The 27335-nt window shown below is 53.9% G+C and overlaps 2 protein-coding genes across 3 annotated transcripts in view; one reads left to right on the forward strand and one right to left on the reverse strand.

The window, feature by feature from the left end:
• Nucleotides 1–9802, forward strand: part of XPC (XPC complex subunit, DNA damage recognition and repair factor) — a 50792-nt gene extending 40990 nt beyond the window's left edge. For both annotated transcript variants that reach the window (XM_045991343.1, XM_045991344.1), the window contains exons 11-16: nt 5062–5143; nt 6021–6155; nt 6236–6405; nt 6928–7021; nt 7577–7666; nt 8822–9802. In XM_045991343.1, the coding sequence (XP_045847299.1) occupies nt 5062–5143; nt 6021–6155; nt 6236–6405; nt 6928–7021; nt 7577–7666; nt 8822–9037 (787 nt within the window). In that variant the 3' untranslated portion in view covers nt 9038–9802. The remainder of the gene's footprint in view (nt 1–5061; nt 5144–6020; nt 6156–6235; nt 6406–6927; nt 7022–7576; nt 7667–8821) is intronic.
• Nucleotides 9803–10827: 1025 nt separating this feature from the next.
• On the reverse strand, nt 10828–27331 carry TMEM43 (transmembrane protein 43). The gene is made up of 12 exons (XM_045992114.1): nt 27146–27331; nt 22885–23034; nt 21929–22063; nt 21222–21316; nt 20454–20503; nt 20123–20192; nt 19225–19295; nt 18318–18439; nt 17956–18030; nt 17369–17470; nt 14696–14813; nt 10828–12836 (listed from the first exon to the last, which is right to left on the reverse strand). Exons 1-12 carry the CDS (start codon nt 27155–27157, stop codon nt 12634–12636), a joined length of 1203 nt encoding a protein of 400 aa, XP_045848070.1. The 5' UTR covers nt 27158–27331; the 3' UTR covers nt 10828–12633.
• Nucleotides 27332–27335: the final 4 nt, after the last annotated feature.

A 27335-nucleotide genomic window follows, 5' to 3' on the forward strand; every position in this document is an offset into this window, starting at 1 on the left:
GGCTCTCTGCTGAGCAAGGAGCCCTCTGGGGGACTCGATCCCAAGACCCTGGGATCATGACCTGAGCTGAAGGCAGATGCCTAATCAACTGAGCCACCCAGGTGTCTCAAGAAGTGGCTTTTTAAAACTGGAATGAAAGACCAAAAAGATAGAGTAGAGGATTTTTTAAAAAATTAACATATAATGTATTATTCAGGAGTACAGGTCTGTGAATCATCAGTCTTACACAATTCACAGCACTCACCATAGCACATACCCTCCCCAATGTCCATCACCCAGCCACCCTATGCCTAACCCCCAACCCCCAAGCAACCCTCAGTTTGTTTCCTGAGATTGAGTCTCAATTTGTCTCCCTCCTGATTCCATCTTGTTTCATTTTTTCCCCTCCCTGCCCCCCACAACTCCCCACCCTGCCTCCCAAATTCCTCATAGCAGGGAGATCATATGATAATTGTCTTTCTCTGATTGACTTACTTCACTCAGCATAATACCCTCTAGTTCCATTCACATTGTTGCAAACGGCAAGATTTCATTTCCTTTGATGGCTGCATAGTATTCCTATATATATATATATATATGTATATACACACACACACACCACACCTTCTTTATCCATTCATCTGTCAATGGACATCTAGGCTCTTTCCATAGTTTGGCTATTGTGGACATTGCTGCTATAAACATTGGGGTGCGCATGTGCCTTCAGATCACAACATTTGTATCTTTAGGGTAAATACCCAGTAGTGCGATTGCTTGGTCATAGGGTAGCTCTATTTTCAACTTTTTTGAGGATCCTCCATGCTGTTTTCCAGAGTGGCTGCACCAGCTTGCATTCCCACCAATGGTGTAGGAAGGTTCCTCTTTTTCTGGTTCCTCCCCAACACCTGTCATTTCCTCACTGGTTAATTTTAGCCATTCTGACTGGTGTGAGGTGGTATCTCACTGTGGTTTTGATTTGTATTTCCCTGATGCTGAGTGATGTGGAGCACTTTCTCATATGTCTGTTGGCCATTTGGATGTTTTCTTTGCAGAAATGTCTGTTCATGTCCTCTGCCCATTTCTTGATTGGATTATTTGTTCTTTGAGTATTGAGTTTGATAAGTTCTTTGTAGATTTTGAATACTAGTCCTTTATCTGATCTGTCATTTGTGAGTATCTTCTCCCATTCTGTTAGTTGTCTTTTAGTTTTGTTGACTGTTTCTATTGCTGTGCAAAAGCTTTTGATCTTGATGAAGTCCCAATAGTTCATTTTTGTCCTTGCTTCCCTTCCCTTTGGTGATGTTTCTAGGAAGAAGTTGCTGTGGCTGAGGTCAAAGGGGTTGCTGCCTGTGTTCTCCTCAAGGATTCCTGTCTCACATTGAGGTCCTTCATCCATTTTGAGTCTATTTTTGTGTGTGGTATAAAAAAATGATCTGGTTTCATTCTTCTGCATGTGGCTGTCCAATTTTTCCATTGGACTTTCTTCCCTGCTTTGTCAAAGATTAGTTAACCACGGAGTTGAGGGTCCATTTCTGGGCTCTCTGTTCTGTTCCATTGATGTGTCTGTTTTTGTGCCAGTACCATGCTGTCGTGATGATGACAGCTTTGTAATAGAGCTTGAAGTCTGAAATTGTGATCCGGCCAACTTTGGTTTTCTTTTTCAACATTCCTCCAGCTATTTGGGGTCTTTCCTGGTTCCATATAAATTTTAGGATTGTTTGTTCCATTTCTTTGAAAAAAGTTGATGGTATTTTGATAGGGATTGCCTTAAATGTGTAGATTGCTTTAGGTAGCATAGACATTTTCACCATATTTGTTCTTCCAATCTATGAGCATGGAACGTTTTTCCATTTCATTGTGTCTTCCTCAATTTCTTTCATGAGTACTTTATCATTTTCTGAGTACAGATTCTTTGCCTCTTTGGTTAGGTTTATTCCTAGGTATCTTGTGGTTTTGGGTGCAATTTTAAGTGGGATTGATTCCTTAATTTCTCTTTCTTTTGTCTTGTTGTTGGCGTATAGAAATGCCACTGATGTCTGTGCACTGGTTTTATATCCTGACATTTTACTGAATTCCTGTAGGAGTTCTAGCAGTTTTGGAGTGAGAGTCTTTGGATTTTCCACATAAAGTATCATATCCTCTGTAAAGAGTGAGAGTTTGACTTCTTCTTTGCCTATTCGGGTGACTTTTATTTCTTTTTGTTTTCTGATTGCTGAAGCTAGGACTTCTAGTACTATGTTGAATAGCAGTGGTGATAGTGGACATCCCTGCCATGTTCCTGACCTTAGGGGAAAAGCTGTCAGTTTTTCCCCATTGAGAATGATATTCGTGGTGGGTTTTTCATAGATGGCTTTGAGATATTGAGGTATGTACCTTCTATCCCTACACTTTGAAGAGTTTTGATCAAGACAGGATGCTGTACTTTGTCAAATGCTTTTTCAGCATCTCTCAAGAGTATCATACGGTTCTTTTTCTTTTATTAATGTATTGTATCACATTCATTGATCTGCAGATTTCGAACGAATCTTGCAGTCCAGGAATAAATCCCACTTGGTCATGGTGAATAATCCTTTGAATGTACTGTTGGATCCTCTTGGCTAGTATTTTGGTGAGAATTTTTGCATCCGTGTTCATCAACATCTCCTTTTTTGATGGGGTCTTTGTCTGGTTTTTGGGATCAAGGGAATGCTGGCAGAGTAGAGGATGTTCTTAATAAACAGGAGAATAAAGAGAAAACAGTGGAGCAGGGAAATCACACAAGTAGGTGGTACAAGGGCTCTGAGTGGGACCTCCTTCCTGTGTGCAGCCCTGCAGGGACTCTGCCAACGCCCTCTGTTCAGGGTATGTGGCCGAGCTTTCTGCTGCATCTTTGGAGGTGTCCTACCTGGTCGGGCCTCAGCCCCCGGAAGTCAGAGCTTGGAAGGCACAGGCTTCCTCAGGTGGTGGGGGGAAAGCAGGTCCAGTGAGAAGGAAGCAGGCCTGGTCCCCAGGGACCAACCATGTCAGTCATCAGAGAGAGCATTAGAGGCAGACATTTTTTTTTTTAAAGATTTTATTTATTCATTTGATAGAGAGAGAGATCACAAGTAGGCAGAGAGGCAGGCAGAGAGAGAAGAAGGGAAGCAGGCTCCCTGCGGAGCAGAGAGCCCGATGCGGGGCTCGATCCCAGGACCCTGAGATCATGACCTGAGCCGAAGGCAGCGGCTTAATCCACTGAGCCACCCAGGCGCCCCAGAGGCAGACATTTTTTTTTTTGGATAGTAGAATAGACAAAACCAAGTTTACCATGTAACCATTTGTAAATGTATGTTTCTGTAGTGTTAAGTACATTGGCTCATACACCCATCCCTACTATCTGTTTCCAGGACTTTTTTTTTTTGGTTTAAAGATTTTTTATTTGTTTATTTAACAGACAGATCACAAGTAGGCAGAGAGGCAGGCAGAGAGAGAGAGGAGGTGGGCTCCCCGCCGAGCAGAGAGCCTGATGTGGGGCTTGATCCCAGGAGCCTAGGATCATGACCTGAGCCGAAGGCAGAGGCTTTAACCCACTGAGCCACTCAAGCACCCCTCCAGGACTGAAACTCTATCCCCACGAAACACTCACCCTAACCCCTGCCCCCCCACCTCTGGCAGCCACCACGCTGGTTTTTATTGGACTCTTGTAGGGACCTTATGTAAATGTGACCGCGCAGTATTTGTCCTTTTGTGACTGGCCTCTAGGGTCCCTTGCATTGCTTCCCCTTTTGGCTTTTGTGAATAGTGCTTCTGTGAACATGGGTGTACAGATAATCTCTTTGAGATTCTGCTTACATTTCTTTTGGGTACACGCCCAGAAGTAGAATTGCTGGATCATACGGTAATTTTGTGTTTAACTTTTGAAGAACTAGGCTCCTGTTTTCCACAATGGCTGCATGGTTTTACAGCCCTACCAGCAACATGCAAGGATGCCAGTTATCCCACAGCCTCGCCAACACTTTTCGAGTTTTTTGATAACAGCCATTCGGATGGTGTGAAGTGGTTAGAAGTTGAGATTTAGCCTGACAGGGCTCTGTCCACTTCCCCACTGTGCTCCTTGGAATGTCCTGACAGTGTCCAGCCTCTCCCCACTCCCATGTGAAAGTCATAACTGTGACATAATGGCTCTTGGGGCGATCAGAGCTGTGTAGCCTGCCAAGGGGTCGGGGGAAGTGCGAGTGGAGGTCCCAGCCCCAACCGGGATGCTCTAGCACCGGGAAAGCGTCTGGTCCTCCTTCAGCCTGGCAGAGCAGAGAGGACAGAGCTCATGGGCTGTCATGACAGACAGAGGATGCCCCCAAGGCTCCAGAAGGGACAGTGGCTCATGCAGGGTCTCCCCTGTAGGCCGTGGCACAGAGGAGGCAGGAGCAGAGGGCCTGGTTTCCGCACTGGAAGGGAACTTCATGCCCTCACTCTGCGGAGCCCACACTCTGGCCAGAGTGTAGGGCTGCCGACTGAGGAGGAGATGAGCATGTCCTGTCACAGAAAGCTCAGCAAGCAAGGAAGTTGGAACTCGTGGGGAGGTAGCCTTGCAAGGCTGGGCTACAGCGCTTACCCTGGAAGGAGAGTGAAGCCAGAGGCATGCTCTGCAGTCACTGGCTGCCAGGAATTAAGACTGTTCCATGTGCGTGAGTCATTATTCCGTGGTAACTCACTAGCTCGCAGTTCTCGTGTGGTCTTCTTGGGGGTTCCCTGCCCCTTCTCTGGACACTCAGTCCTTCCCCCATCTCTGTGTTTAGCAGCAGACCAGGCCTTGGGCAGCCAGGCGCTGGCATGGTGGTGTGGAGGGTGCCGGTACTGCAGTCCTGGTTTGCAGCCCGACAGATAAGACAACTCTGTTTAGGTCAGATTTGTAAATGGACACATTTCTGAGAAGATAGGAAGTCCAGATTCGCTGTTTGTGTAACACAGGTCTCCTGGTCCCCCCAGGAGCCCAGCCCGAGGAGAGAATGGAGGCCTGACCCCTTCCTTCTGGGGAGCCATGTGAGGCAGGCATCTGTGCCGTGGGTGCTCCAAGCTGGGTATGGACTGAGTTTGTCCTGTGTCTCCTTCTGTTGGCTCCCGCAGGGATTGCGTGCATACCCTGCACTCCCGGGACACGTGGCTGAAACAGGCCAGAGTGGTGAGGCTGGGAGAAGTGCCCTACAAGGTAACCACGGGGGGGCTGGGGGGGGTGGGGGGGGGGCGGCTGCTGAGTGCGTACCCGGGAGAGGAATCCAGGGCTGACTTTTCTAGCCTGAGAAAGACCAAAGGAAGAGAAAGCATTCAAATATGTCTTAGTCTAATGGGGGAATTTGTAAGATGGATCTTTCAGAGCATGCAAGACATGTGACATTTTTTAAGGGTTATAAAACAGGCTGTATATAACCCTTTCCAAAAAAACGTGCTGAGCCCTGAGCTAGAGGTGCCCAGTGTGCCCGTCCTGCTCCTCCTCGTGGCACGTAGGCAGCTTTCTTGCTCGTGCTCCCCAGTGAAACTTCTGGGCACTAGATGTGGTCGGGTAGTGTGCGGGGTGGGGGGGGGGGGGTGTCCCATGCCGTCAGTGCCTTCCAGAATGCATGACACAGCTAGTTCCCGGGTTTAAATCCCAGCCCTGTCACTCACCGAGTGATGGGACTTCAGTGACTTCATCTCCAGGTCCCAGTCACCCTGTCTGCGATGAAGGTAGAGTGCGTGGTGTGGCTGGTAAAAGCCTGGTTCTGGCCCTCCGGCCTGTGGCTGTAGGCAGTGGCTTGCAGCTCGCGGGTCTCCTGTCTGTCTGCGCAGTGGAGACAGTGGTGGGACCGCCCCGCGGGGCACAGCGCCTAGAGCAGGGACCATCTGCAGGTGCTGGCTAGCAGCAGCTGTCCTTGGGGCCACGGTGGTACTAGGCACTGTAAGCAGGTGGGAAGTGTGTGCATCTCGGGCTCATGGTGGAGGTTAAATGAGGCCATGGGTTCAGGAAAGCCCTCAGCACAGTACCTGGTATATAGTAAGTGCTCTGGAAGTGGTGCTCCTCCTATAACTGGCTGTTCCCTCTGGTGCAGATGGTGAAAGGCTACTCCAACCGGGCCCGGAAGGCCCGCCTTGCCGAGCCCCAGCTGCAGGACCACAACGACCTGGGCCTGTTTGGCGAGTGGCAGACAGAGGAGTACCAACCACCTGTGGCTGTGGATGGCAAGGTGAGGGCAGTGTTCTGACGGGTCAGGACCGGGCTGCTGCACACTGCTGCTGGCTGGACCGGCTGTGCTACCCTCTGCAGGTCCCCCGGAATGAGTTTGGGAACGTGTACCTCTTCCTGCCCAGCATGATGCCCATTGGCTGCGTCCAGCTCAACCTGCCCAACCTGCACCGCGTGGCCCGCAAGCTGGACATTGACTGTGTCCAGGCCATCACCGGCTTCGATTTCCATAAAGGCTACTCCCATCCCATGTGCGTGAGGGTCCTTCCGCGGCACCGGCAGGAGGGCTGGCTGTCCAAGAGGAGGGGCAGGAAGTTGATGTGGGGGTTGAGGCCATTTTCCGGGTTTTACTCTGAATTTGCCAAGTCAGCCTTAACACTTTACCTTTTCCTTTCACACTTTTACTCGGGCTGACTCTGCCTCCATCCAGAGGCAGCAAAACCAATGACACCACATGCTCGTGATGCTAGATGAAAACCGTCTCCTGGGGGTTGGGGACAAGGGACCAGGCGAGGTCAGCACGCTTCTTGGTTAGGTGACCTCTGTCATCCCAGGAGGTGGGGGTGGGGCTGGGGAAGACGCAGGGCCGGAGTCCACAGGCCTGCCTCCTGCACGGGTACTATTGGCAGCTAGGGCTGGGACTGTAGATACCTGATGATGGAAATTCTTTGGGGAGCAGCTGGCTGGCCTCTGCAAGGGGGAGGTGAGGCTAGAGGGAGGGGAGGCCGGAGGTGGCAGTCTCAAGTAAGGCCATCCATGTTGCATCCTTACAGAACCGACGGGTACATTGTCTGCGAGGAATACAAAGATGTGCTCCTAGCTGCCTGGGAGAAGGAGCAGGCGCTCATTGAGAAGCGGGAGAAGGAGGTGAGCCATGTGGCCAGGGCAGGCTGGGTGGGGGCCTGAGGTGAAAGCAGAAGGGCGGGGAACACGAGCCCCTACGTGGGGGCAGGTGCCTCACTTGCACTGTGGGTAACAGGAGAGACCGCAGGCCCCGAAGCTCTTTCCAGCTCTCAGACTGCAGAGGGCACCCTAGGGAGCCAGCCCTGGATAGACAGGGTCCTGTCCGTACCTCACCATCCAGCATCCCTGTCCACTGTGTACCTGGATCCTGGCTCTGGCGGCTGCCACACCCGCCATCCATGACTCCCTCTGCTGAAAGGCATTGCCTGTGGTCCAAGCCTCCTCCTCGAAGATGTTCAAGTTGCTAACAGTTAAAAAGAGGCTTCTGTTTTGGTGCCTTTTACATGCATCACTTTATAAAATCATGCTCCTTTAAAACAGACGTGGTATGGTTGGAAACTCTTTTAACCGAAGAATCTTATTTTGGATCTTTAGATCTTCAGATGTTCATAGGTTCCATCTAGACTTTTCCTGAAAGTGACAGTACTTAACATTTGGTGTTCTTTGTTTTGCCTGCAGAAAAGAGAGAAACGGGCCCTCGGGAACTGGAAGCTGCTGGTCAGGGGACTGCTCATCAGGGAGAGGCTGAAGCTTCGCTATGGGGACAAGGTCAGTGTGGCTTTTCTGGAAAGAGACAAGCTCAGGTGGAAGAGGGGGACTCAGAACCCTGGGCCCGAATTCTGCGCAGAGATGCCTTGTTTTGTCACCAGAGTCCTGTGTCTCTGAGGCACCTGTGTCCTTAACTTTCCTTGTTGGGAAGGGTGTCCCTGGAGTCTGCCTCAGCTGTCCTTCCAGCCCTCAGCCCAACATCCCCCTTTCCTGCTCCCGTCTGCCACACGCAGGTGCCTGCTGGGGTCTGAGCTCATGCTGAGCCCATCCAGGGAGGGGCAGGTACCCTGTGTGTCTGTGTTTGACGTGCCCTCCGTAGCCTGGCCACACTTCCTGTGCCTGTGGCTATCCTCCAGGCCTGGGGTTGCTCACTTGTTGTGTTTCATGGTACCTGCCCTGGGCTGGGCCAGCCTGTGCGAGGTGGATGTGCCGCCCTCAGAGGGGCTCCCAGAGGGGCAGAGGCCCGTCCACATGGTTATGTGGTGAGATCAGCATTGGGTCAGAGATCAGTATTGGGTCAGAAATGTGCTCTTGGAACAGCCATAACCACACCCGTTTTCTCCCTGTCTCCAACTCCACATGCTGCCAGTTTGCCTTTAAAACTGGCAAAATATTTTTGTCACACTCTTCCCTCAAATCCCTTGGGTGACCTCTCACCAGGCTCTGTGTTGATTTCACCCACCCACGTGTTCTACCTGCATCCAAACCCTCCATGCCCAGCTCCCCAGCCGGCCCCAGTCAGGGAGTGCCTCCTCGGAGCATTTGGCACAGAAAGCTGGTCCTGTGCAGTTGAAGACGTTAGTGTGCTTTTGTGCAGAAGTGAGTTAAAGAAGTGCAAAGCACCAGTCCTGTGATCTATATTTGGTTGTACGCTCCCTGAGCGCAGTCCCCCACATAAACATTTTTGTGTTTCCCAGCACTGAGCCCAGAGCACGTTCTCCAGTCCCTGCTTGGTGGAGTCCCCAGTGTGAGGAAGGCTCTCCCCGAGCCCCATGTGGTGCCCCTCCCTGCCCTCCCAGAGCCACTGGCTTGGGGTGGGGTGGGGGAGGTGGGTGGAGGTGGTGTGGCTGCTGCTGGGGGCTTGACTGCCCTCTGGCGGTGCTCCCTGCCATCGGATGGCTGACTTGAGGCCCACCATTGTCCCTCTCCATCCAGAGTGAGGAGAGAGCTCCCCAAGGATCTGCCGGAGGTGGACTGTCTTCTGATGAAGAGGAGGGGACCAGCTCTCAAGCAGAAGCATCGAGGATCTTGGCTGCCTCCTGGCCCCAGAACCGAGAGGCTGAAGAAGAACTGAAGCCAAAGTGCTCTAAGAAGACCAAAAGGGAGAAGGCGGCTGCGGCTTCCCACCTGTTCCCTTTTGAGAGGCTGTGATGGGAGCGGCCACCTGTTGAACCCCACACCTGCCCTGGGGGATGCGCCGGCCCTGGTGGCTGTGGTATCTCCTCTGAGAAGGCAGAGAAGCAGTGTGTGCCGCAGTCAAGGGCCGGGGGACAGAGGGGTTAAGCTGAGGGGGTGTCGTGGGTCTGGTCTGGCCCCGAACCTTGTTGGATAGATGTGGGGTAGGGCTTTCAGAGCTGTCCGTCTCTGCACCCTATGCTTTGAGCTCTGGGACACTTCCCAGGAGACTCCCCCACCACCTCGATGTCGCTCAGCCTGCCTTTGGAAACAGGAGTCCATTTTCTTACAGAAACCACTGGGTGATTTAGAACTGCACCAGTCCCTTCCAGGTGAGCACTTCATCTGTCAGACCCTCATGCTTTTGCCTCTCCTGCAGCCGGTGGAGCTTTTCTCTCTGGGCCATGCCTTTTTCTCTTAGCCAGATGTACTAACACTGCCTAATGCTGCCTCTTCGTGGGGTAGGGAGAGCAGTTGGGAAGTAAGGGCATCTCCAGTTACGGTGGTAGCGGGACCCACTTTTGGAAGTAACGTTTCAGGGTGGCAGAAGACTCAGACCAAGAGCTGAAGTCAGGAAAGGAAACACACTGAGAGTTAAAGAAATGTTAGTGAAAGTGGATCCGTGTCAACCAGATTTTATCCACTGTGGATAAGTTTATAAAAGCTCTATGCATTGTAGATATTCAGGAGAAATAACTTTTGTAACATTTTGAGGAAAAAAATAAAACATTTACCTAAAAAGACTCAGCTCTGCGTTATTCTTTCAGATTTATGGTCGGCTAAGAACACCCGCATGACAGAGTGATTTGTCCGCGTCTGAGACTAAAGACCAGGTTTTGTTCTCAGGTAGATCGGGAACTCATCATTCCACACATGAAAATTTTTCTTCCTACGTTCAAGTGAGGAGAGATGTTACTTAACCTTTGACAGGAGCCGTTAAAAATCGGAGCCAGTTCTATCCAAGGGAAACAAACAAAACGCTTGGGGTATGACTCATCTGCAGTGAGAGCTTGGCTGGAGGGCTGGTGTGGAGCAACAAACCGGGGTTGCCGTGGAAATCGCAGAGCCTTGCATTTCCGGACCCTAGAAGCAAGCAACCTGTTACTCACTCCGGCTGATGTCTGCTCCTTGGAGGCATTATGGAACCGAACCTCAGGTCTGACAAGAGGTGGTTTTGGGAAATCACCTGCTTCAGATCTTGTCGCAAAGAGTACACAAATTGTCAGCTCCAGGGCGAGCAGACAGCAGCTGCCCACTGCTTCCGAACAGGAGTCAAAAAGGGAAAAGGTGCTGTGCCACACAGCAGGCATGTCATGGGCTTGAGCTCACTGAGGCCTCACCATGGTGCTGGAGGGAGAACAGCCTCATTGCCATTTTCTAGATGAGGAAGCTGAGAGGCAGGGATCGCAGACTCGCCACTGTCGCACAGCCAGGCTTGGGGCTGGAACTCCGGTCTGTGCTGACCTAAAGCCCCGGGGTGGAGGGGCCCTGTCACACGGTGTCCCACTGTGGCTCCAGCCACCTCTTCTGACGCATTCTGAAGTTGGGGGAGGTTTGAGTCCTTTAAATCAATCCAAAAACAAAGTGGGCTTTGGTAGGTAAGGCTTCAAAGTGCTAAAAGTATCAAGCTGCCCTTTTAAGAAAAATAGAAACCTATTTTAACCACTAAAAGCTACTTAGAACTGAATTCTAAAAATTCATTTGGTTCTTAGTTCTGTGGCTGAATTCTTTAAGAGAAATTTCAAAAAGTAATAGCAAGGTCCTATAAAAGCTATTTTAAAATTTATTTTGAATTTTTATCAAAAAAATACAAAGATAATACAAATTTCATGATTTCCCAAAGACTTCAAATATTTTGACATTCTTTTGCTCTTTAAAAACATGACTGACATTTGTAGTATTTAAAATCTGTACCAGAAAAAGTTACACAAGCCAAATCCCACACATAGCTACCACCTAGTTGTACTGTTTTCCAGAAGCATCCTTTAAGAGTTCAGAGATTCAGTGACAAGTGCAGCAGTGAATACTGTATCAGTTCTTAGACTGAGAGACGTCATCTCTGGGGCCAGCTGTCGGTGTGAAGAATCTCAAGTCACCACAGACCTCGCAGGCTAACAAGAGGTTGTTAGGGTGCTATTTTTGCGAGTTCCGATCACTTACTCAACCACCCACCAATTTGCGAAGCAGCCATTCCCAGCCAGGGAGAGTAAGTCCAAGTCATAAAAGGATAAAGGGTACATGAAGGATCTTTTAAACCATCAAGGTGACAACATTCTCGATCTTTCAGCGGGCGGTGAGAGGGAACAGGGTGAAGTACACGTAGATTGTACATAGCAGTGAAGCTACGGACGTTATAGGAGTCACTCAGCAGCAGGTGCCTGGTGGCTTAAGGGAAAGCCTCACTCCTCTGACCCCCAGTGAAAGAATGAGGCCACAAGCCTCAGGCCTCCAGTTCCTGATTCAAGTTGATGGGGGTCACGCTGGGGGAGCCCACTTAGGAAAGCTTCCCGCCTTTTCCTTTAATGGTTAGCTAAAAACTCAAAATTCATCTTCAAGGAAACTGGTAGTTTCTGATGCCAGAGGATGAAAGGAAATGCCTTTCCCCGCCTTGTACAAATTCCCATCTCCTCCCCGAATGGAAGCCCTCGGCAAACCCTGGCTTCAAAAGCATCTTCGAGCCTTCCTCTGGCCCCAAGTACTGACAGAGTAAACTTTCTTAAACCAGTAAGTCACACCCCCGTTTCATACCTTCCTGTGCCTGAATGAACTTCAATGGACAGATTATAAGGAGTTTTTCTGTAACAGTCTGAATGGCTCATCATTTAAGCAGGGCTTTGCTTGCATCTGATTTGAAACAATTCCCTTTTTGGGGTAGAAGACCCATGAAGCATAACAAAGGCAAACAACCTTTGGGACCTCGGGAAATCCTACACACAAAGAAGTTTCTGGCCAAACCATAAAATACACATCAAGCCCAAGTGTCTCATTTTCCTCACCATGACCTCAGGGGAAGTCCTCTTTTTTGAGTACCAAGGCGGGTTCTGTGCCCAGGCTGGGTGGGGGGCGCCCGTGATGGGGGGGTGTGGAGAGTGGGCTCAGTCTGTCCTGGCACTTGGCCCAGCTCAGGGACAGCGAGAACACCGGCCCCGTGGGCTCACAGTGAACACCAACTGTGACAGAGCCCTGGCGCTTGTCTCCAAGGAGGAGGGCGCGGCAAGTTTCCAGGCAGCAGTCTGCAGTGGTACCACCTCCCCGTCTGCAGACCTCAGCTAAGCACAAACACGTGAACCGGCCACACGCAGTCCCAAGAGAAGGGAAGGAAGCAAGGAGGACACCTGTGACCCCACCAGATGGGGACCGCCTTCTGCTCACCAGAGCCACCCACTGGCAAGCAAAACGGGGGGAACACGTGAACCAGTACCTGACAGGTGTGCACACAGCCAAGTGTGGCCCCTCAAGAAGCGGAGCAGGCGCAGAATCCAAAACTGACTTGGGGTCAAGAGGGGCGGGTGGGAGGGGGAGGAGCAGGATCCCGAGGCTCACACGGGTGGGGCTGGGCGCCAGGGCCTGATTCACTCCAGCTTCTTGGCCGGTACCCGTGTCCGAGCAATGATGATGGGCACCAGGGCCAGGGAGCCGATGAAGAGGGCCCACAGGGGCCGGTAGAAAAGCCAGCCGGCAGCCACGGTTAGCAGGGTCAGCGATGTGGCCACACAGAAGGCAAAAGCTTTCAGGCCGATGTTGACCAGGTCTCGGAAGACGGGAAACCAGTCCACTGTGGGGAAGAGAAAGATGGTGAGGCTGCTGAGGCCACCAGGCTCCACATCACACGAGGTGAGCAGGTCGCACCTGTCCGTAAACAAGGATGGGCCGGCGATGCCCAGTCTGGACAGGCAGGGGTTTGGGGCGGAAGGCCAACAGCCTCCCATGAGAGCTGATGTGTGCCCCTGGTACCACACACCGCTCCAGGAGCAGACAGGTGGAAGTGCCTTGTAGCCTTTAAGACTGTGGATGTCACTCTCAGTCGGAAGCCAAGAGAAGACGTCTGGTCGCAATGGTGGCGTGTTCATTTGCCACACTGGCCCAGTATGGTGAAGTCTAGGACCCAGCTAATCCATTTGGACTTACTCTGTCCTTGGCCTATCTATCCCTCCAGGTTGGCATTCCCTAGCTGATGTCAGTCCGTGGGGGGAATTCCCCCTCAGTTCCAGAAGGCCCCCGCAGTCTGTTGCCACTGGGTTTGCAGAGCAAGGCCTGCTGCCCTGCCATGACTACAGGACCCTGCAGGCCACTTCTTGGCTCCTCTTGGTCTGTTCCCACATATACCCCACAATGGCCCTCCTAATAAGCAGAGTTCATGTTTTTGCGCATTGACCATATGTTGGGCACCATGTGGACCATCTCTTCAAACCCTTGTGCCCGCCTGGGGAGGCTGGTATTATTCTTACCCTCCTTTTACCCACAAGGTCACTGAGGCCCAGGGGGTTCAACTTGCCCAATGTCCTGCAGCTAGAAAGTGCCAGACCCAGGTTTTAAACCCAAGACTGAGCCCAGAGCCCGAGCTCCTAGCTGTGGTTCTGAGCCTTGAGAGGACAGGGACTTTGTTCTGCTCATTGCATTTCTCTCTGGAGCCTACAGTGATGTCCTACACACAGCAGGCACTCAATAAGTACTCACTGCCTGAAGAGAACAGTGAATGAGGGCTTCTGCCTTGTAACTGCCCCAGTCACTCCACCTGCACTTCTGACGACTCTGAGAATGCCTTGGAGGGGAGGAAGTGTCCTTTTTCCTCCTAGCCTGGGAGGTACTGTGGCCAACCTCTTCCCAGCCAGAAAGGGTAAACAGGGGAGAGGTTTCCGTGGGGCCCGGCACGGGCTGGACACAGTCAACAGACTGGGTACGGACACACTGGGGTAAAGGCTTGCCTATGAGTCCCCTGAGATGCCATCCTCCCAGATCAACAGTGTGGGGCCGGCACTTACTCACCCAGGGCCTCAGTCCTACACCAGGCTGGGTCACTGGCTACTGTTGGGCTCACGGGTGCCAACTCTGGGCAAGTGAGTCACCCGGCACTCTGCCTTGTGCTCCAACTTGTTGGCTGCCCCAGACTGGGCCCAGGTCTTGGGGTGGGGAGGGAACCACCATGGTTTGGGTTCCCTATTTGCCAAACATTCACAAAACTCTGCCTACAAGGTGAGGTAACTGAAGCTGAGACAGGAAAGAGCACGGCCCGAGTGTCCCAGAACTCTGACGTGACCCTTTCCAGGGCTGGCTCACTGCAGAGGCTGGCTAGCCTGCTCGCTGTGCTTCTTCACTTGTGGAGTAAAGGGCTAAAGGAAGGAGCAGGTGGGCTGGGGAGAGATGACCCTCAGATCCCTAGACCTACACCAGTCTCCTAGGAGCTGGCACTCCCCACCCCACCCCTGAAAGCCTTTGTCCTTCGTGTCTGTCTTCCTCGGCCCATTCAGCCCAGTGCTGTGGAGCAGGACACAGACATGGACCAGATGCCCACTCTCAGCCCTGAAGAGCACTGCGGGCTGGAAAGGGCCACGGGCGGTGTGAGAAGCACAGAGGTGGCACACGGGCCACACGAGGGTGAACAAGATCCCCCCTGACCTGTCTCTGCACACCTACCCAAGGTGTAGAGGATCCGGGTCATGAGGGTGAGGCCCATAAACATGGCCATCCAGCCGGCAGCCCGCAGGCCCCACGTCTTCATGGAGTTGCTCTTCTGTTCTCTACGAAACACCTCCTGCAGGACAAGGCCCGGGAGAGGTGTCATGTCTCCCGTCTCCTGTCTCCCAGGGGCCTCAGTCTCCCCGGTTGGCAGGGCAGGTGCCAGGGGGTGCATTCCATGCCCACCCAGGAGCCGCCGGCCATTTCCGAGCAGACAGGACGTTAAGGGCCCTCGCCTGCCCAGGCCTAAGCGTCTGCCCTGTAGGTGAAGGTCAGAGTCTTTAGCCTATCACCTCGGCTGGCATGCACCCGGCCCTCCCTCTCCGACAGCAGTGTGCATGGTGCTTCACCTCAGATGCTCTTCCTGTGACTCTGGCATGCCTCACCTTCCACGTCCCCCCTGCTTCTCCGCGCCTGCAGCTGCCCCCTCCCTCAGGCTGCCCTCTGCACCTCGGCGGCAGCGTCAGTCCCGTGTCCTCCCCGCCAGTGCCTCCCCACCGCCGCCTGGCTTCCAGCTACAGCCCTGGGCTGGGCCTTCCGCTGCCCACATGCTGTCCGACACCGACCCTGCAGCCTCCCTGACACCTGGTTCTCTCTGTCGCATCCCCCTCGGTGCATGCTACCGCCACCTCCTGCCTGCACAAGCCACGGCTGGGGTGTTTCACGGCTCGTGCCTCCCCGCAGGGACCACCTAAATCCTATCACTGCTGTGTCCCCGTTTCCCCAAATCTCTCACCACCATTACCCTTTCTCACCAGGACCACTCCAAGAGCCTCCTCCCAGTGGTCTCCCTGCTTCCATCACCTCCTCCCCCAGGGCCCCCAGCCAAGGCCCTGCCGCCTGTCTGGGACCAGGTTCAGTGTCCACTCCTGCCCCTGGGCCTTTGCACATGTGCTGGCTCCACCTGGAGCTGTTTTGCCCACAGTCCTGCCCAGTCAGCTCCCACACTTCTTCCAGCGTTGGCCTGAATGGCGTTTCTTTGGAGAGGCCCCCGTCATTATCTAGGACAATAACAGTAACAGCAGCTAACACTTAGTGTCTGCCATCTATCAGTCACTGTCCTCAATGCTTTCCAGTATTGCTTTACTTAAACCTGAAACTAACTTCACAAGGTAGATATGCTCATCTCCAGTTGACAGATAAGGAAACTGAGCCTCAGAATAAATGGATGTGTGATCTTTACAACAACTAAATAAAGTAGGGATCATAATGTTTATCCTTCAAGAAGATAAACAATGGGCCCAAGGTCCTATAGCCCATGGAAGGCAGAGCGGGGGTTGAACTGGGGCCATGTCCGGGGTCCACACTTGGCCACGCGCAACCCTCCTGCCTCTGGGACTGGAATCTGGGCGTCCTGACTCACGGAGTCTGGGTTCCTCCTCAGGGCCCTCACCACCTCTATGGCTCAGGACCTTCTCTCCTGGCTTGGCACAGACCCCAGACCCTGAGCCGGAGGCCCAGGGTGGTCAGTGTGGTCCAAGACTTCCCTCCTGGGAAGTTTGGAGGCCACTCCTCTCTGGGGGGACAGCGCAGAGACCCGGGCCTCCAATTGCAGGGAGCTGAAGTGCAGAGAGCTGCTGGAGAGAGAGGCGGCCTCAGAAGGGCCTCCTAATTTTAGAAAGTCCCTGAGAGCAGCCGATGGAAAGGGTGACTCATGCCCGCCCAAGTGGGAGGTGGCAGCTGCGCCCCAAGGCTCCGGCTGCCACACCCTGGTCCTGGATAAAGGAAAAGGCCAAGCCCATCACCACCTGGAGCTGGGGCTGAAGTGAGAAAGACGGCAGCTGAGGGCCTAATAACAGGGTCGGAAGGCCACAGCTACACCCTATCCCCCCTGCCACTACCCCTTTCTCTTACGGATTGGAAAGTCCTGCAGTCCTACTCCAGGCAAGCACAGAACTTCCCACCAGTGACACAGAGTATTCACCAACAATGCAAAACAATTTTTCCATTAAAGAGAAGGGTTTCTGCCTAGAGAAGAGAGGCTAAGTTTTAGGGCCTGCAACAGAACTACCCACGATCAGCACAAGGACAGGACTCCAGTGACGCATGACCCTCCCCAGTTTACAGATGGGGATGGGGTGCGGCCATCACTCCTGTCCAGGACTCTGCGGCCCTAAATCCCCCCACTTTCCTGAAGCTCTGAAAGAAGGCCCACACCCCTATGGAGGCCCGTGCCCACCGGGTAGCCTTGCCTCCTCTGGGCAGCACCTGCCAGGGGAACCCTGGTGCTCCCGTTCCTGCCTCGGCGACCGCCTGACCCCCACATGCTGCTGGCTCTGAGTCCACCTTCTTCACTTGTGATGCAGCCAAACTGTCACTCAGAGAGGCCTCCGCTGACCCCTCTGCTGACCTCCTCTGCCCCCCAATTCACAACACTCAGCACAAGGGTATCCTCCCTCACTGCTTCTTCTGGCGAGTCGCCCCCACAGGAGACTAGAAGCCTGAGGAGGAGGAGGGGTGTGCTGTGCCCCCACTTCTCCCCTTCGTGCTGCACACACAGGGAGACTTACTCCTTCCGTTTGCACGGGCCATGCCCTCCGTGCAGGCAGGGACTGAATAACCCTGGGCGGGGATGGGGAGGGGGGGTGCTGTCTTCCCTTCCCTCACACAAATAGAGCTGCAGCGACTCACCTCTGCCGAGAAGTCCCCATGGTGCAGGAGAAGCAAGGTGTCCCCAGACTTGGTGGAGTAGGGGAGTAGCTGGTCACCCCGCTGCCGGGCGATCACGGTGACCTGGTCAGAGACCTTAATGTCAGAGCCGAGGGGACCAGCTGGCCCGGCCCAGCACCCCTCGCGCTGTGTGCCCTCTGGGGCAGCTGGGCTGAGCTGCTTTGTTTCAGGCTCCAGGGAGGACCCTGCACAGGGGTAGGCCTGGGACTTCAGTGACAGGGTCAGGCACCTGAGACCAAGTAGTTATAGGGCAAAAACAAGGGGCCAGGGGGAAGAAAAGCTGCACGCAATTGGCAGAACTCTCACTAGCATCACTAGGCAGTCCCTGCAAAGCTGCCCAGGAGCAGCCCCATAACCTGCAGCCCACGGACGCCCGCAGACAGCTGCCCAGCACGCGGGCTCTGAAACCGCTCAGAGGCAGGGCTATCTGGGTACGGAGGGGAGTGCATGCACGTGTGGCCTAGAGGAGGGGTCCCCCCACTCAGGGCACCGCGCACAGTGGGAGCTGAGGAGGCCCTGCCTGGCTTGGCCCCGGGGAAGCTGGTTACCACATGAGCTGGGCCCAGGTCAGGGTCGTCGCCACTCAGCCCCGCATAGGAGAAGGACACGCGCAGGTCTCCAACCTGGGGGTGGAAGAGAAGTGGGCTGGGGTATGCCAGGAGCAGCCAGCCTGGGCCTGTGTCCCTGGCCCTGTCGAATCCCAAAGCTCACACGCTCTTCCCGCCTGCACGCTGTTGCCCAGGTGCTCCCAGCACCTCGAGGCTTCTCCCCTCCGATCTTGTTTGGCCAAGCAGTTCAACTGAATCGAAACTGTGTCCCAAGCAGGAATGTGTCCCCTGTGTGTTGTCCAAGGGGTGGTACTCCCAGGGCCCTGATCTCCGCTGTGTGAGCAGCCCAAGTCCCTACGTACCTCCGGATACTTGGGGTTTTCGCTGTGGTAGAAGTAGTCTCCCCGGCGAATGATGTCCACGTGCGGGTCCTCCAGCTTGGACAGGCTCAGCGGTTTGAAGTTGTCCACTTTGTCAATGAGGCCTGGGGAGTGTGCAGCGGTCACAACAGTGGTGTGCAAACAACCTCCCCCAATCGGCACACCCCTTGGCCTGACCTCCTTCCCACCGGGAACACACTTCTCCAACCCCTCCTTCTGTACTGCGGGGGTCCCCTTTAGTCTCTGCCTCCTCCAGGAAGCCTTCCTGTGCGCCCTCCCGGGAAGCAGGAGCCACTGCAGCTCCGGAAACAGCCTGAGCCCTGCACCCCTTCTGCCTCGGATGCCGTTACCTGTCCGTGCCTGGCTCCCCTGCTGCGTGCAGTACCCTTGAGGCTGGGGCTGCCTGGCACAGCAGCCACCAGTGAAGTGACAAGGCAGACGGCAGACAAGCTAGGCCCTGGAGCTTCCTGGCGGAGTGCTGGGACTCCATCCCTCCTCCCCTGCCCTGGCTACTTGGTGCTTGCGTCTTTTCTCTCCCATGCCAGGTGCTGCCTTGTCCCTGAAGAACCTCTCTTTGGAGTCACTTCGGGGGAGGGCGCCTGCAATGAATTGCTCACCCCGTGGGGGGCGGCCTTGTCTCTACCACTGGCTCTCAGCTTTGATCAGATCAGGCACCAGCAAGGCCTGGTAGTTATTCTCTGGAAGAGACCGGTGTCTCGGAGGAGCCTGGCTGGGGTGGGGCTCTTCTGTACAAGTCCCCCTACTCCTGGGACCTGCCTTCCCTCCAGAAGGCTCCACACCTGTGCCCGCACCGCTCCTGGGAGGCAGCCAAGTAGAAGCATAGGGCCTCTGGGTGCTGCTGGCTCATCTGAAGGGGCTGGAGACTCACCTGCCGAGAGGAAGAATCTGCCAATCTGGACGAAGGGGGCTGTGGCCGTGAACGACTCCACCGCCATCGCGCTGTGGGAGAGAGAAGGAGCTACTGGCAGAGTACGGCGCCGGCCGGGAGCTCTGCGGGTTTCTTTGGGTTATGCCGGGCAGGGTTCCCACCCGGGGGGGCTCCTGCAAGTCCAGACCAGCCTAGGCAATGTGGACACCCAGGGGGCTCCTGCAAGTCCAGACCAGCCTAGGCACTTTGTCTTCACCACACCTACCTCCAGGATGCTCCTGTCCTCCTCGCCCGAGTAAAGCACCCTCCTCCTGTCTCCTGTCGCCCAGAGCTTCGTACCTCCTTGCCTAGGCCCCTACCGGCCTGTCCCTCCCCAGTCACCTATTGTCAGATGGACCTTCTGTGGACTTCACAGCCTCCCCGGCCCTTCCCAGCCCCAGGGAGCTCCCAACCCCTCCTGGCACAGCCCTGCCCCAGCCATGCTCCAGCGCTAAGACCAGCTCACCACCTCCATTTCTCTGACCTAGCTGCTCTCTGCCAAAATCCTACAAAGGCCCACATCAAATTCCATTGCCTCCTGAACACCCTTCTTGATTATCTTCCCACCCGCATGGCTGTTCCCACCCTGGCTCTGGACATGCAAGTTCCTTCAGGCACTCGGTCCAGGCCTTTTGTTCTTGACTAGTGTAAGGGGAGCCTGTGTGGGCTCAGGAAGTTGGGTCCTGCTTCCATGTCCCTGCTGCCCAGCCCGGGAGGTGGCCTCAGAACCAAGTCCCCGACTTTCATCAGTTCACGAGGCAGAAGGAACTCAATCCCATCACTCAGATGAGGAAGCCGAGGCGGGGGACCGTTGAGGAGCAGGCAAGACTGTGCTCAGGCCTGGGCACCCAGCTCTCACCTGGGATTCTTGTGGCCAATCTCCCGGTCGAAGTTTCTGCTGTTGACGATTTCTGACCTCCATTCGGTGTCTGTCACAGGGAGAGGGAACAACTCAGAAACCATGGTAAGAGCGGCCACATGTCTGAGGCCCACTGGCTCTGTGTCCTTTTATCTAAGCCTGTGATCACTTCAGTGCTGGAAGGGTGGAGCCTCACTGGATGGAACAGCAGGAGCCTGAGGACCGGCACCCAGGGTTCCCGATGCCTGGTTTCACGCCTTCCCCACCGCCGTCAGTCTCCGCTAAGGGCAGAGACCCCATGTATATAGGGATGGGGGGTGGCGGTACTCACTGTAGGAGTACCTTGTCTCTGTCTTCACCTGCCCATCTTCAGTGTACTCCCTGCGGGGAAAGCACAGGCAGCCCCAGAGTTAGCCTCTCACCCCAGAAGCATTCCCATCTCTAAGCTTCTCCACCTGGAAGCAACCCGGGTCACCAGGTCAAAATCCCTAAATGAGAGCAGGCCTTGTCTGGAGCAGCCCGGTAACAGGGTGCTGACTCCCCACCATGCAGTCCTCTCCACCCCTTGAAGGCCCATGCTGGAGAAAAGAGCTTTCACATCCTGAGTTGAAATGTGCTTCCACTAGGCCCACACCAAGGGCGGCAGTCCTGCCCTGAGCTCAGAGACCTGGCCACACCCTCTGCGCCGGACAGCCCCAGGGAGGACCCCTTCTCTGGCTGCCTTGGCTGCCCTAGCCACCTCCTCACCCCTCACTCACAGTCCATGCTGCTCAGCTCCAAGGGGCCCCTGCCTGCCTAAGGACACCTGCCCTCAGACTTGTACTAGAACAGACAGGACATAGTTCGGGGCCACCTTTGCTCTGGTCTGGGAGAGGACACAGAGCCCACACATAGGAAAGCACTGTCTGCAGCCTGGATCCAGACATATCTTGAGCCTGGGCATCCCCCGATGGGGTAGTACACAAGGGGGCTAATTCATCCTCCCTTCTTCTTGGAGCCACTCTCATTAGAAACATCAAGATCAAAAGCCACCTGTGTTGTATCCCAACACCTCTCACTCCAGTATTCCTGCTTGAGGCTTCAGTCCCTGGCCCCTCACCTGGACTCCTCGGTTTCCACCCACTGGTACATTTCCACGTGCCGGCGTAGCTTCACAGCTGGGAGGCGGACCCCGTAGTTTGGATCAGACAAGAGCTTCGAAAAGAATCACATAAGTCAGAAACACAGAACAGAGGCCAAGGCTCCCATGAGCCCAGGATGCCAGAGAAAGAGGGACTGGACAAGAGACAGGCACAAAGGACAGGGACACAATGGAGACTACCACGGCTGTCTCGGGCGGGAGAGTCGGGTGAGGCTTCCCATCCTAAGTTCTTCACACCCGCTGCCCGGGGACTGGGAGCCTCATGGTCCTGGCTTGGTTGGCAAGGTCCGATGGCATGGCGCCAACAACAGTGTACTTAGGGTTCAAACACAAGAGATCCGACAACTTTCAGCCCTGTGCCAGCCACACACGCTGAGCCTAACCGCTAAAGCACCTTGTTGTAAGGCTCTGGCCGTGGGCCAAGCACCATGCCGAGAGGTGAGCTACCTAATCCCACTGACTGCTCAGAGCAAGTATGCTCTGCACTGTACAGATGAAGATGCTGAGACTCAAGTGATTGGTCCACACATCTGCTGAGTGATGCGGCCGGGAGTCAAACACGTGTGCCCATCTCCGGAGCCCATGTGCTCAAAATCCTCACCCGGACAACATCCAGCCACGTGCCCTGAGCATCTGGTGGGGTCAGCAACCTTTCCCAAATGTACCTTGGACGTCCGCAGGGCCCCAATGATGTGCACCAGCCTTCCCTCATTCTCTGGGGCCACGGTGTGGATGCTGTCAGGGGACGCCACAAGTGAGAGCCCCTCAGCCAGGGAAGTTGCTGTCTTCAGTGCACGGCCCTGGGAGCAAAAGGGAGTGAGGCCACCTTTCAGCTTAGGTGTGGTTCGACAGTTGTGCTCATGGCAGTGTATCCCAGCAGCCTGGGGCTTTGGGAAGCATGGAGACTCATCTCCCCATTTTACAGTTAGAAAAACAAGGCCTGGCGAGTGGCATGGTTAGAACTGGAGCCAAAGACTCCTGCTTTCCCAGGCAGCCCTCTTCTTGCTGCACACCCCAACCCCCCTAATTCTCAGCACCACCCCATGCTGGGAACAGCTGGTGCTTTTGTCTGTGTGCCCCCCCATCTTACTCTGCCTTTTTCCCTCCACTCCTGAGTCCTTATAGTTTCTATGGGCCCATCTGTACTGCTGCCCAAAACCCAGGCCTGTGACCCAGGCCTAGCCAATCAGAACATGGGTCCACCGTCCACAGAGATTAGCTCAGAGAGAGGACAGAGACAAGAGAAACACCCATGTCTCTGCAACTGTTGCTAAGTTGATTTTGGAAGAGTGGGGCTGCTAAGTTACGAGGCAACAGATGGAAAAATGGAGACTCCTAGTGACCCAACATGAACACCTGGATCCAGCCATGCCTGAAGCTGTTGCGACCCCATGATTTCAGGCATGTGAACCAATCCATTTGTCTTCCTACTTAGGTCAGTTATGAGACAGGTCACAAGAGAAAGAATTCTGATTAATTCAGCACCATCACCCTCCTCCTCCACCCTGCTTATAAAATCTAGGTAGGCCCTATTAGCACATCCAGCCTCTGGATTCATAGCCTTTGCTCTCTGATACTGCAGGGACCCTCACTCTGTACAGAGGGATGCCAGACATTTTACCTCATTGGTGAAAATTAAGTAGAAGGAGAGCAGGAAGGTCATGAGCCCCACAAACATCCCACCCGAGGTCTCGCTGAGCCGTTCCAAGAAGCCTGGCTGGGGGCTGGTTGTCATTTTGACATGTTCTCTCCTGTTAGTCGTACTGGAATACTGAGGAAAAAATATTTTAAGAAATCAAAATGAAAATCAGTTTTTTAAAAAGTAAATTGAATTTTGCTATTTGTGTATACTAGTTTCATTAAGTTTTAATTATATACAGTAAAAATGCACAGATATTAAGCATAAAGTTTGATGGGTTTTGACAAATGCTTATCCCATTTGACGGACACCCAGATCAAGATACGGGATGCTTCCATCATCCTAGAAGTTACCTTGTGCCTCTTTCCTGCCAATACTCCTCTCTCCCCACCTTCTAGTGGTAACAACTCCTTGAGTTTGTATCATTACAGATGAATCTTGCCTCTTACGGAAGCCGATATAAATGGGGCCATCATACAGCACAAACCTTTTTCTGTCCAGATTCTGAGACGGGTCATCTACACTGCGGTGGTAGCTCATTCCTTTACATGGCCCAGTAGTACTCTGTCTAGGAGCATACAGCATTTGCTAAATCGGCCAAAGGTGGATGGGTATTTTGATTGTTTCCAGTTTTTAGCTATTATAAACAATGCTTCCATGAACATTCCTGCATAAGTCTTTATGAAGGCATGTGCTTTCATTTCCCTTGGGTATTGGGTAACGAGTACCCATGGAGGAGGGAAATTGCTGGATCACAGGGACGATGTGTGTTTTTAAGAAACTGCCAAACTGTTTTACGAAGAGGTTATCAGACATACATTATTAATTCAATTCAACAAACTTGAACAACACTTGAACACTTCAGCTTCCCAAGGGCTGTGCTGGGTCTTGCAGGGGTGAGGGGAGACTGCAGGGCCACTGAGCCGCAGAAACAAGTAGTACTAAGCCATGCTGAGTGTTCAGTGAGGAGCAGGTCCAGTGCCAAATGAGGGACCCCTGCCGGCTGGGGGATCCCAGCAGGTTCCAGGGCCTGAGCAGATGGTGTTGAATACAGATCTCAGAGGCAGACCCTGGAGTACATCCCTAGCAGCATCAATGGGTCAAGTTTCATCCAGCCAATAACAGACGTATGGTTTGAAGTGTGGCCATTGCGGACTATCATTGTTAATGGCAGAATTCCAGAGCCACGAGGAGTGGGTTTCAATTCAGGCTACGGGACCTGGGGCGAGCAATTAACCCCTTTATGCCCTCCGTTTCCTCGTCAGTAAAATGGGGATAAAAATCCAGTATACAGGGTTCAGGTAAGAACCAAAGGTCTTAATTATCACACAGCTCAGTGCCTAGGGCACAGGCCATAATGTACAGGTGCAAAGAGTGGGAATGTTATCACCTTTCTCTGCGATGGACACCAAGACCAGTGCCATGGCTGGGGGTATGCTGACAAAAGTCACAAAGGTGTAAAGTGGTTCTGAGATGCATACTCAGAGCGAGCCAAGCCCCTGGCACAGGGGCCCAGAGGAGAGATTCAGGTTAATCTCTGCCTGAATAAGGCTGATGCCGCATTCTCTGACTGTCCCCCAATGCCCCCAGCCCAGGTCTGCCAGAGTCCAGATGTCCATTAGATTCAGAAATGGTCTTAAATTTCCATATCATTGGGAAACATTAGTAGAGCAGTTCACTGCAGGCAGGTAGGTGACCATCAACCATAATGATGACAGTGGCAACACGCCAGTCTGTCACAGGTCAGGCACAGGAAAGCTATTGCTATCCCATTTCACGGATGAGGAAAATAAGGCTCATCAGTTACGTCATCAGCCCAGATCACTCAGCCTCTAAGAGGGAGAGTTAGGTTTCATATCTGGACAGACCAGAGGCCATTCTCCGACCACTTTGCTCCAAGCCACATTCCTCATAAGGAGGAGATGAACACTGGGCCATAAGGAGAGCTGAACACTGGGAGCCAGCTGCAGAGAGCATCAGGAAAAGGAGCCCGTTCCGCTATTAGAGCGCAGCCCCAAAACTGGAAGCCAGCAGGCCATGATTTCCTTCTGGGCCTCCCCTCAGCATCCATCTAGGAGTCAATGTCAAAGAGAGGAGCTCATGGAAGGGTTTGGAGGGAAGAAAGAAAGGCTCGGGAAGGTGGACCTCATTCTACAGTAGGGATAGGGTGGGCTGTGACAGGGCACACTCTGCCCACATTCCAAAACAAACTCCCAGTAAACGTGGAGGGTCTTGGAATGGAGGACCAGGTGATTTCCTCCACCCATACCTCCCTAACGGACTATTTCCCTAGCCTGAGGGAGATCGTCCAGTGCCTCTCTTCCTCCCCTTCAACGTCATCTTTGAGCCCCTTACCTTGATGTTGGCTCCTTGATATGTGCTGAATATATACATGGGTCCTCAGGGAGCACTCGAGGCTCAGGAGCAAAGAGCAGTGAGCGATGGAACAGAAGCTGACACACTGAGACCCTGAGAATTCCTAGCTGTGCAACCCTGCGTCAGTCGCTCTACCTCTCTGATCCAGTTTACTCCCATATAAAATGGCGACAGTTCCCAGTGCCTCTGTCACAGGGCAGTTCTGCTGTTATACCAATTAAGAAATCCTGTCGCCTCCCTGCTCCACCCCACCAGCTTCAGATCTTTCTTCCTCACCAGGCCTGGGGGCTCCTGTAAGCGTGCACCCAGCTCCTGGGTGACTCAGCAAAGGTTTGGCTGCAGAAGATACCCACATTCCCACACATTCCTTGGCAAAGGGCACGTGCCAGGATAGCCAAGACAGTCTGTGCCCACCAGTGCCATCTGTGTCAGACTGTGAATATGGTTTTTTTCATGTATTACGCTCCCTCTATGCACCAGGCACTGTACTAAGCACAGACTAACTCCCTTAAACTTCATACTAACTAACAGATCCCACGAAGAAACCCAGAGTTTCTTCTCTTGAAACCCTGAGTTTCAAACCCAGAGTGATTAGGGCCACACCGCTTCTGACAGGAAGAAACTGGATTTGCCCCCAGGTCTGCCTGACTCCAAAGCCTGCTGTCTTCAGTATCTTTCTGTGAAGTAGCTGGCCAAGCCAGCCGTGAGGCCCTGGGCAAGTGCCTTCACCTGCGGGGGGAAATTCTCCATCTGTAGAACATGGTATGTGGGCAGGCTGGTCTCTGGGCTGTCCTCTCCCCTGGCAGACCCTGGGTCCCGGACTACCTCTGAAATTTTTCCAGGGGCAGCATTCGCGGTGTCTAGGTCTCTCAGACAACTCCAATTGAGGAGGAGCACACTAGGGCTGTCAGTGATACAAACCCTCCTCTCCAGGGGTCTAGGGGGCAGAGAGGGATCTTGGGGACAGAGGAGGGGCTGGAAGGAAGGTGTAACAGGCCAGGGGAGAGCAGCAGCTAGGGCACTCCAGCAAAACAGGAGGGAAGGAGCGTCCTGGGGCTGGCAGGGCACCAGGGCTGGCTCCAGAAGCACTTTCACACAGGAGTGGAGTGGTGAGTCACCAGACTCCCACACCCAGCACCGCGGTGGGAGGTGCTGCTCGGTTTGTTGAATGAATGTTGGGCTTAAATCTTAAATCAAAAGGTTCCTGAGACGGGTAGGCTGCACGGAGAAACGGCCAGCAGGCTTTTGAAAGGAAGCATCTGCAGCCATGACGTCTGTAACCAAATACACCGAGGAAGACAAGGGGCTGGGCAGAGGGAAATGCCCCCTCTCACAGTCATCCTAACTCCTCCGCTCTCAATCCCGCCCGCACCCCTTCGCAGCATCACAGCCTCGGTTTACACGCTTCCCCAGGGCGGGGAGCTCCCTGCCCGCCCGCCCAACCCAGTCTGTCAGTTGATGAATAAGCTCCACCTGAGCTGTATCGGCTTCCCCACCCTTTCCGTGGACCCGCTCCTTCGGAGGTCGCGTCCAGTTCTCACAGCCCGTAAAGGAGAAGCCCAAGGGCCCGGGTGGGAGCTGAGAATGAAAGGAGGGGCTGCGAGAAGGCGCCCTAGCAGAAGGAGATCCCAATGCCGGGAACAACACCGAGTCTCCCTCCCCGCAAACGTGCGGCCCGACAAGAAGATCCGGACAGACCAAGAGAAGTGAACGGACGTATTGGCTGCCAGAAACCCGGAACAAGGGCATGTAGAGGGAGATGGAGCCGGCCGCACAGACAAGGGTCAGGCAGGCAAGATGGACCCAGGCGGCCCCTTCGGGGAGATGGGGAAAATGGGTGGGGTCCAGCAGACCAGGAGACACTCACGTTCGCGGCCATGGTGGGACCCGGCTGGGCGCTCACCCACGCTGTACTCGGCTACGGAAGGGGTTGACCGCCTGAGTGCAAAGCCCAGAGGCCTCTCGCCCGACAAAGAGCTGCGAAAATCCGCGCGAAGTCTGGAATCAGAGAAGACGCGCAAAAGTTACAGCCCCGCGAGCCACAGCTTTCCTGCTCA

The sequence above is a fragment of the Meles meles genome, chromosome 20 (assembly GCF_922984935.1).
Source record: "Meles meles chromosome 20, mMelMel3.1 paternal haplotype, whole genome shotgun sequence".
NCBI lineage: Eukaryota > Metazoa > Chordata > Mammalia > Carnivora > Mustelidae > Meles > Meles meles.